Source organism: Scleropages formosus, chromosome 9, assembly GCF_900964775.1.
Source record: "Scleropages formosus chromosome 9, fSclFor1.1, whole genome shotgun sequence".
In the NCBI taxonomy this organism is placed as follows: domain Eukaryota; kingdom Metazoa; phylum Chordata; class Actinopteri; order Osteoglossiformes; family Osteoglossidae; genus Scleropages; species Scleropages formosus.
In genome coordinates, this window is record NC_041814.1 from 12,399,217 (window position 1) to 12,410,017 (window position 10,801).

At 45.6% G+C, this 10,801-nt stretch overlaps 1 protein-coding gene across 1 annotated transcript; it reads left to right on the top strand.

Annotated features, from left to right (window-relative positions):
• The first annotated feature begins 1,230 nt into the window (after positions 1–1,230).
• Positions 1,231–8,290, top strand: pcsk9 (proprotein convertase subtilisin/kexin type 9). Its single transcript, XM_029255013.1, has 12 exons — positions 1,231–1,555; positions 2,179–2,370; positions 2,933–3,056; positions 3,608–3,741; positions 4,864–5,005; positions 5,122–5,321; positions 5,409–5,592; positions 6,332–6,502; positions 6,624–6,772; positions 7,025–7,190; positions 7,374–7,546; positions 7,818–8,290. Exons 1-12 carry the CDS (start codon positions 1,394–1,396, stop codon positions 7,986–7,988), a joined length of 1,968 nt encoding a protein of 655 aa, XP_029110846.1. The 5' UTR covers positions 1,231–1,393; the 3' UTR covers positions 7,989–8,290.
• Positions 8,291–10,801: the final 2,511 nt, after the last annotated feature.

Sequence of the window (10,801 nt, forward strand, 5' to 3'; positions counted from 1 at the left end):
ATTGCCTGTGTTCAACAGCCAACACTGAAATAAGCAATGGTACTAAAACGCCATGATGGATGTATAAGGTAAAAGTGGTGGCATAAACACCCAGGTTATGCATTTATATTTATTTACATTTCTTCATTTAGCAGATGCTTTTCTCAAAAGCGACGTACATCTCATAGAAAATACAATGTGTGCATTACATTAGGAGAAAGAGTTAGTTTCCTTCACCATATGCACTGTACACAAGTAGCTGCATAAAACTTTACCAGCATATCACCGATTCCTTATCACCTTCGTAGTAGGTTTTTCTGAGATACATATAAACATTTACATATACATGTATAACAAATATAGGGGGTGTGCTGGCACAGCGGGTTTGACTAGGGCCTGCTCTGTGGTAGGTCTGGGGTCCAAGTCCTGCTTGGGATGCCTTGTGATGGACTGGCGTCCCATCCGGGGTGACCCCCGGCCTTGCATCCTGTGTTGCCGGGTTAGGCTCCGGTTTACTGCGACCCCCCCGCTTGGGACAAGTGGTTGTAGACATTGTGTTTGTGTATACAGCACCAAAAAAGTTACAGACTACTTACATGTATTTATTTAGCAGATGCCTTTCTGCAAAGCAACTTCCAATGAACTCCATGTAGTGTTATCAGCCCACACACCTTATTCACCAAGTTACAGTTACAGATCTCAGTTTCAATCTCTCACCAGCTGCGAACACTGCCTATACCTAAGCATCATGACACATGATGGTGAAAAATAAATTCAGCCAGGTGGTTGAATGATCAGTAATAGGTGATGCTGGACTCTCTGCTCTGAACATAACAGTATGCATGCACAGTATATTATCTTAAGGCAGCCACAACGCATCATTGCATAATGTGAAGATTTAGGATGAACAAGATCAAAGACACCATGTTCAATTACACAGGGAGAGCACTTTATTTGCAGGTTGAAACTCATACCCGCACTCCAATATCCAAGTTGTGGGAGGAAAATTGTGAAACCCGACTCCAGCGTGTGACACTTGGCAGGTATTCATTAACAAAGTCGGATCGTTCGATACACATGGAGTGGCGTGACCCCCCAAGACGTCACCAGTCCCCGCCCTCGGAGGTGGCTGGGTGGTTGTGGGGTGGTTGTGGGGTGGTTGTGGGGTGGTTGGGAGGGAGGGGGGGGGGGTGGCTTTCAGTCAAAATGTATCACCAACCTTTCTCAACAGATCACAACTTTTGCCAACAATTTTTTGGCGAAGGTGTCCAGTGATCTCGAGCCAAGCGCTGCACCCGTGCGAAGGAAAGAACAATATTTACTTTCTCAGCTGGACCGAACAACTGCTCACCGCTCCGACAGCGTAGCAAAAACTCATAATTAATAATTGCACCCAAGTCAAGTGACTGCTGAAATGAGACCGCTGGTGTGTGTCCTGTGCCTTCTGCTGCCCTGCGCCGTGCGTTCCGAGGACTACACGGAGGATGAGCAGATGATCATCTCTCTGATCCTGCAGGATGACACCCGACCGGAACCCGGAGCCGAACCGTCCGCTCGTTTCTACAGGTGCACCAAGGTAGGACACGTGCTGAGCAAGACCCCCCCTCCAAAGAGAAAAAAAAAAATTACGTTTCCCAGTTTGAAAACACGGGCTTCTGTCATTACTCTCCATCGAATTCAGCGAGGATGATCATGATGCATTTCTTTTTAATCCATTTGAATCTAAATGATTTCAGTGATAATTATCATGAGTGTAACACGCCGGCGATATTTATATTATTGTCTAGATTGTGCTTCTTCTTGTTCTTGTTCAATGAACTCCTCTTCAGGTTTGGTGACAAAGTAGCTTTTAACTACACATTGACCTCCGCACGATCTACCGAGTCACTGGGGCCGGTTCGTTGAGATGTCAGATGAGAAATTCCGGCTGAGTTACTGACACTAATACTCTGTCTGTCTGTCTGTGTGTGTCTGACTAAAGTGACCACGGAACAGCCTATATACGCTTATTAAACTGACATTTATGGACAATTTCACGAAGACTCTCCTTTATTAAGTTCAATTTCGGTGTAAGATTCAAAGTGTTCGAGTGCTGGGCCGTCAGACTCAGAGAGAGAGGAGCGCGCCAGGCAGTGGCCCGCCGGCGGCAGGACTAACTAACTAACGGGCGCGTGTGCGTGTCGTGCGGCTCGCGCGCAGGACGCGTGGCGGATCCCCGGGCAGTACCTGGTCGTGCTGCGGGACGGAAGCCACGAGGGCCACGTGCAGCGCACGGCGCGGCGGCTGCGGGCCACGGCGGCCCGGCGGGGATACCTCATCGAGGTGCTGCAGACCTTCTCCGGGGGGCTCCACGGCTTCCTGGTCAGGATGAGCAGCGACGTCCTGGACATGGTGATGCGGCGTCACGCACGGGGAGGAGGAGGGGGGAGACAGAATGAATGAATGAATGAATGAATGAACTTTATTGCCAAGTATGTTTACACATACAAGGAATTGTCTTGGTGACAGGAACTTCCACAGCACAGACAGAATGAGAGTGACAAGACACAGATAATAAAAGTAGAGTGGGCTAATAAAAGATAAAAAAAAGAAAAAATATATATATATAGAGTGGGTTGGCCCAGGTCCTGCTCTCCGGTGGGTCTGGGGTTCGAGTCCCGCTTGGGGTGCCTTGCGACGGACTGGCGTCCTGTCCTGGATGTGTCCCTTACCCCTCCGGCCTTACGCCCTGATTTGCTGGGTTAGGCTTCGGCTCCCCGCGACCCCGTATGGGACAAGCGGTTCTGAAAATGTGTGTGTGTGTGTGTGTATATATATATATAAAGTACACAATATACAAAATAGACACTAGACGAAGAAAGAAAGGCGACAATGTGGCGCGAGCCAGTTCTGTGTGTTCTCTACTGAAGTACCTTCTGTGTGTGTGTGTGTGTGTGTCCTGGGCCATCGGCAGGCCATGAAGCTGCCCCATGTGGAGTACATCGAGGAGGACTCGTCCATCTTTGCCCAAGCCGTCCCCTGGAACCTGGACCGCATCGTGCTGTCAAAGCACACCGCTGGCATGTACAGCCCACCAAGTAAGTGTCCCACCCCGCAGCAGGGGCTGCTCTCACCTGTAGGTTGTGTGTTCGAATCCCCACTGCTCCAGCACTCTTGACCAGGGTTCTCAGTGTCCCGTGCACAGATAGACCAAGGACACCCTGCTTTATAAGTGGATAAATAATTGCATAGGAACAGCAGTGTGTTTGGGCACTCTGTCCCTTCAGTATTCAAGTATAATATTTGTGTATTGAGTACTACTGGTAATATACTGTATTTTAGTCTCCTAATACCTGACATGTTGTTATGCCATAACATATTATAACATTGTAAGGTCCATCCATCCATTATCAACAACTGCTTGTCCCGAGTGGAGTCGCGGCGAGCCGGAACCTTACCTGGCAACACAGGGCCGAAAGGGGAGGGAACACGCCCTGGACGGGACGCCAGTGTGCCGCTAGGCAGCCCAAGCGGCACTCGAACCCCAGAGTCACCACACAGCAGACACGCGCCCCCCCCATGCATGAATGGAGTAGTAGTAGAAATAATACCAATAGATATGTCATTGCTGTGTTTTGATCCCCCTCAGATGATGGAGACCAGGTGGGAGTGTATCTGCTAGACACCAGTGTGCAAAGCACTCATCGGGAGATCGAAGGTCGGGTCTTGATCACTGACTTTAACAGTGTTCCAGAAGAGGATGGGGTCCGTGTCCATAGGCAGGTGTGTCCTCAGTCACCGGCAGTGACGAAGAAGCTGTTTGAGCTTCAAAACGTGTATGAGTTACCAAAAAAGGCAATCACTGTGTATCATAAGATAAATTATAAAAAAATTAATCTGGTAATTTCATTTGTGTCAGCCTCTCTACTAGATACAGTATTCAGTGCAGGATTTTACTGTCAAAAACACCTGACTCTTAGTTCCTTACTTTAATAAATATATACTGTATAAATATAATATAAAAATGTAAAAGTTCCCCCAGTTTTCAGGCCTTTGTATAACTTTATTGAGTACTATAGGTAATATTTTACAGGCTCCCCAATACCTCACAAGTTGCTACACCCACTATTCATTTGTGCCAAATTGACTAAAACCCTTCAAAAGCACCATTTTACTCATTTACTCTGACAGAAATCAATGTTAGAATTGTTTTTTTTCTTGAAGTCTGCTTTAATGAAAAAAAACTAAATTTTGGTAGCAACACTGAAGGTTAAATATATATTTATTAGTATGTACTGAGGGGTCTGAACCTTCAAGGAGCTGAACCTAGTGGCGGATCATCATTAGATGGCACAAAAGTTTCGAACGTGTTCATACATCCTTCTTTATGTAGCTATGACAGCACGTGTGAGCCTTTGGTTTGATTTGCCTAGTGAATAATCTAGATTTCAGTTTCTTAAAAATAAAAAGGTTGCCTTTGGGTTCCGATCGTACAAGCTGTACGTGTCACGTAATTCTGTGTTGCTCATTTTCAGTGCAATAAACTGAGTGCAACATCTTCTCCAAACTTTTTTAACGGGCATTTTTGTGGGTTCCTTAGCTTTCATCAGATTCTTTATGAACTCTGTAGCCTAGAATCCAGTCACCGCGGTGAATATGGTGTGTGGGCTGGTAACGCTACACAGAGTTCACTGGAAGTCGCTTTGGAGAAAAGCGTCTGCTAAATAAATAAATGTAAATGTAGAGAAAGTAAAGAACCTCAGACAGAGACACAATGTCACGGCTATAAAGACTGTTCAGTCATACTGATCTAGACTAGTTAAATTATTTTTTTCCTTTCCAAAATTGTCGCAAATAATTTGAAGTGCAAAGTCCCTTGGGCTTTTTTGCGTGCTTCTCTCGCAGGCCAGCAAGTGCGACAGTCACGGGACCCACACGGCAGGTGTGGTCGGCGGGCACGGCTCAGGTGTGGCGCGCCGTGCCAGCGTGCACAGCGTGCGTGTGCTGAACTGTCAAGGAAAGGGCACTGTATCAGGAGCCTTGGCAGGTACGTGTCCTGGGCGGAGCCATTCCGAACGCTTACCAAAGACCGAGTTGGTGTTAGTCCTCGTCGGTGCATTGACACGTCAGTGTGATGAGGAGCATATTTGCGTTAACGTTCAGGCCTGGAGTACGTCCGCGCCTCTGTGCTGGAACAGCCCTATAGCCAGCCTCCCGTTGTGCTGCTGCCCTTTGCTGGGGGGTTCAGCCACACCCTGAACAAGGCGTGTCGGATGATGGCACGCGGCGGGGCGATCCTCGTAGCAGCTGCAGGAAACTACCGTGACGATGCCTGCCTCTACTCGCCTGCCTCTGAACCACAGGTATTTCCAACGGCCGGTAGGGTCCAGTCATGCTTCCACAAAGCTGCGGGACGCCGTGAGGACACGCTCTGTGCACTTCTTCGACAGGTGATAACTGTGGGAGCCACAGACTTTGCGGACCAGCCTCTGAGCATCGGAACAACTGGTACCAATTTCGGCCGATGCGTGGACCTTTTCGCCCCAGGAGATGACATTGTCAGTGCCTCCAGCGACTGCGCGACCTGTTTCACTGCCAAGAGTGGAACCTCCCAGGCAGCTGCTCATGTTGCCGGTAAAGCGACAACAACTTAATGTACAAAATGGTCTAATCAGTGTGTACTGTAGAGCTTTCAGATTGCAGTTCTGGCCGTTTTTGTTTCAACTGGACAGAGAACCACGTGGCTGAACCCTGCTAGAGCCGAGTCTCTTGGATCGTGAGTTACAGTATATGACCCTGAGCCAGAGTATCAGATAGATTTATGGTTTCATATTTAGTGAACAGTTTCAGTTCTTCAGACTTTATGGACTAAAATAGTTATCATTTACTCCTCTCTTGATGTTCGCTTCTCTTTTACAGCAATTACAGGGATCCTGGGTTATTAAAGTTTCCAAGATGATATTCTCCATCTGCATTTTAATACTATGAATTATTTAATAGATTACACAATGTCAGTTTTTGCATTGACTATGATTGATTAAAGTTTACTTATTGCAAAATACCAATTTTAGCTTTCCTAGAGTGCCAGTTTTACATTGGTACTTTACAGCCATTGGAAGGTTCTAGAAGGTACCACTGTATTGTAGAAAGGACCAAAACATTCGAGAAAGCAATATTTAGTGCAAAATTAGCCAAAGTTTGCTCATTTCAAGAATGTGGAATATTTTTCTAAAAACTGATACATAGTACGAACTAAGGCGAAAAGTACTCTTAATCTAACAGATCTGAATGGAAAATGCAAAAAAATCGACATAATGAAATTTTTGTTATATCGTGTGTAACATTATCCGTTGGCTTCTGTGTTGCCCCCTAGGAATAGCAGCAGTAATCCTCAACTCCAGCCCCAACCTCACATCCACTGAAGTCTTGCAGCGATTGCTGCAGTACTCAGTCAAGCACGCCATCAACCCCAGCGCGTTCCCAGAGGAGCATCGCCTAGCTACCCCCAGCATGGTGGCTGCGCTGCCCACCTCCACATCCAAAGGTCTTATTGCACAATGGTTCGGCAGCATACAGCTGTGACGCGACTGAATCGCTGCAGTGGGAAGCAGCGCTGTAAATTTCCGAGATTTCCGCCTGAGGTGCTGACCTGTGTGTTGTCCCAGGTGGGGGCTTGCTGTGCCGTTCTGAGTGGTCTGCAAAGTCCGGCTCTTCGTACTCGGACACGTCGGCCGCCCGCTGCCTTCCCGGGGAGGAGATGTTTAGCTGCTCTAGTTTCTCTCCCAGTGGTGTTCGAGCAGGAGAATCCATCAGTGTGAGTTCCACGGAGACGCCTCACTGGTGGAGTCCCAATGCCGTGGTGTAAAGCTATCGACCTGCTCAGTGTCAGTGTGTGCAAGTCGCTCTGGTTTGCATCTTTAGACCGATGCAGAGGTGAAGTGCATTTGGGCAAAGTGCCAGCATGATAGGAGGCCTTCCTTGGGTCCTGGGAGGATGATGGGGGAAGTGCGTTTAAGGAAACCACAGCGGTAGTTCTCCTGATGCCTGAATGTCTTGCCTTGGCCAGATTCTGGAAGGGCAGAAAGAATGTGTGGCTCACAACACGTTTGGAGGCCAGGGGGTGTATGCCATCGCTCGCTGCTGCACCTGGAGCGGGGCACGGTGCCAGGCGCATTCAGGTGTTCAGGATGGTGAATTGGCGGTATGCCCCAGCTCAGATCACCGCCTCACAGGTAAGACGTTAATGCAGGATTTGTTAAACTTAATCTTTTGTAAGTACTCATCAGCTGCTTAAAATACTAAAGGATCATTAAAAATGTAATCTGATCTGAGCAGCCGTCTGATCCCATCAAAAACATCACATTATATCACATCACCGTGAATGCTGTTGACAAGAAAGGACTTCTCCCACCCAGGATGCAGCTCTCACTCTGTCAGCGGGGATGCGACAGACACCATCCACCCTCTCCGCGGTCACCAGAAGGGATGCTCTGGGAGAGCGGGAGTACGATCCCACGCCTTGTGCTGCCAGGCTCCTGACTTAGAATGCCAAGTGAAGGAACATTCACCTTCTGCCTTCACTGAGCAGGTCTGTGGGCTGTGTGTGCTGGGTCTGTTGGCCATGTAGAGGTTGTCTCTGGAGAGGTGCTTCTTGACCAGGTCATTTTTTTGGTTCGGATGTGCTCTGTTAGGGAGGGCTGCTGAATACCATAGCGTTATGATAATTGAAAGCTCTTCACAATTCTATTGAACTATGATCATTATATTAGCGCATATAACCCAGGCATAAGATGTTTAGATCCAATGTCCCACAATCATCAGTAGATGAATAGAGAGATATGACTCTCCTTCTGCGGCAGGTGGAGCTGTCCTGCGAGGAGGGCTGGACCCTGACGGGCTGCACTGCCCTGTCACGCGGGTCCGTCACTCACGGGGCGTATCCCAGAGAGAACACCTGCCTGGTGAAAAGCTCCGGTGGAGGCAAGGGAACCACAGTGGTCGCAATTTGCTGCCGCAGCAGCCAGGCCTAGGGTGACCCCGGCAGTAACCACAAATAGGTCTGTCCACTGCCGGACATCATTCGCACCTTCAGAATCATGCCTTATTTTCCACTTCAGGACTTTCTGCTTTCACAAGCGTATGGAAGCACCACAGATGAAATGTACACATGTAAATATAATAGTATTGTATCAATTTTTTTACAATGACATTGAGTTGTCTAGATAGCAACCTGATATTCATTCTCTCCTGTATAATTGAATTATAGCGATTTTGCTTTTTTGGAATTCAACCACAAAGGTGTCATTAAATTTAACATGTAACAACATATAAAATCAACCACACAGACACTTTTGTCAATGCAAAGATGAGCCTGTGGCTGGTTATGTACTGTATGGATGTGTGGAGGGTAACTATTTTGTACAACAATAAATATTATATTACTTTTTTAATATGTTAATGATACGTGCATTGCTTAATATACCTCTGATACAGCTATTTTATAAATTGTCTACAAAACAGCATGTTTATGTGAATAGATTACTTTCAACTGTTGTGTCAATTAAAATATAAAACAAATGACAACAAGGTGATTTGTGTTTTATGGTATTGCACAAGGATTACTTAATCACAAATACCTTGCAGATGTTTCTTAAGAACTTTTGTATCATCATAATATTTTGTAAGAATTTAGTCTTTGTTTTGTATGTGTATACGTATATATTTTTTTCATGTTTGAATTTTTAAAATAAAATCTCTTTTTAATGAAGCTGCAGTGTGCAGTGTTATTAAGGTAATACAAAAGAAGGTCATATGATGTAGAAAAAAAAATAACGGGAACTGCTTGAAATGTGGGGGGCGCGGTGGCGCAGTGGGTTGGACCGCAGTCCTGCTGTCCGGTGGGTCTGGGGTTCGAGTCCCACTTGGGGTGCCTTGTGGCGGACTGGCGTCCCGTCCTGGGTGTGTCCCCTTCCCCCTCTGGCCTTACGCCCTGTGTTGCCGGGTAGGCTCCGGTTCCCCGTGACCCCGTAAGGGACAAGCGGTTCTGAAATTGTGTGTGTGTGTGTGCTTGAAATGTAGGACAAACCATACAATTCTGTTTTTGTCAAACGTTCCTGGATTCTGGATTTGTGCCAGTGTTGGAAATGTTTTGAGTGATAGCAACAAGAATGTGGAAGGTAAGTTTTTTAAATTAATATTTCAATACTTTCAAACACACATAAAGCAGTAAAGAACAATAATGGAAAGTAGATCCGGAAGGGATTTTGCAGAACATAACTGCTGAAACGATGAAAAAAAGAGAAACTCTTTCCTATGTTGTAATCAAATTATCCAACAGTTAAGATGTAAAATTGTTTTAGAAATACTGTACACTCAAAGTGTAATTTTTAAGCAACTAACATCTAACAGATACATTGCAAATGAAGATTTGTGTTTTTACTCCTTACTTTTTTTTTTAAGTTGTGAGGAAAGCTTAAAAATGTGCAAATAAATGCTAGAAAATGTCTCGTGTGTGAAAGCTAAATGATAAAAACTCTAAGATAAAAAATAGTAATAATGGAAAAAGTCATGTTTGGCCACATCTTTCCACCATATAACCCTTAGAAAATGTCTAACTCATGAACTACAATTTCCTGTAAAACTGAAGTAGGAAAAAGGTGGACATTAAAATCATTAAAGTAGCTGAGATCCTTAAGGAAGGAAACCTTGCACCAACACTCTCAGTGTGGTGAAAACGAAGTTACGGTGCCTCTCTTCAAATAATTACTCTGCATTTCATCCCAACAACAACCAGGAAACAAAAAAAAAGATTTGTCTTCTCAAATTCGATGAACCTCTGCAGTAACATGGGAAATCAGACTTGACAAAGACTTTCACTAGTACAGTATATTAAAATTAGTAGCACCACAACTCTTACAGTTCCCAGGCTGGAACTGGTGGATTACAAAGCCAGTGAAGGTTCCGCTGAGCTCACGTCTGCGCACGTACAGGCAAGCAGGGCTGCTACGAAAGGGCTCGGCTTTCTAAACACTTACACACGTCTCCTGTCCTTTACATAAACATGGCGTGACAGCAGGTCTGCCCAAACGTTCGATCTTTCCAGCCAATCGTGATGGAGGCACCCCCTCCTTCTATGGCCAATCCTGCCAGTTGCCATGTTTTCTTCTCAGTGCTTTTGCATATTTAGATTCCTGAAAAGGACTGACTGCGCTTCCAAGTTCGTCAAGAAGTCCAAGCACAAGGAGGAGCCACACCTGCTCTCCATACAGGGGCAACACGTTTCTCCACTGCCTGAAGTTTGTGTGCATGTCAAGGAAAATTGACACCCGTCTAGAGCGGCAGGTGATCCAAGAAGAGTGTGGATCCATTGGGAAGGAGATCCTTCTTCAAAACTTCAGAAGGGAAGTACCAGTGCATGGCTGGAGATCTCAAAAACCCACCAGGAGATCTTTCATTAAAAGAGAGGCACCAAAGTGGTCATTTCATACCATCATGTATTTAACTGCACGGAGTTATCAGGTCTGGACAGACTTTGATTTTTCACTTCATCAATAACACAGGTTTCGCAGAGGCCAGTGAGCTCAGAGTTGCAGTAGTAACTATCATGAACATCTTTTTGGTTTCTAACATTCAGGCCAACCAACACATCTGATTTAACTACAAACACTACTGACAGGAGAACACGTCTTAGATAGCAAGAAGTAAATGAGAAATAAAAGACATGTCAGCATGGCCGCAAATTACATAATGTAACAAAAATTTTATTATGTTGATTTTTTTTTTTTTGCATTCTTCATTCAGTTCTGTTAGGTCAAGCATACTTTTGATGTTAGTTTGTACTATA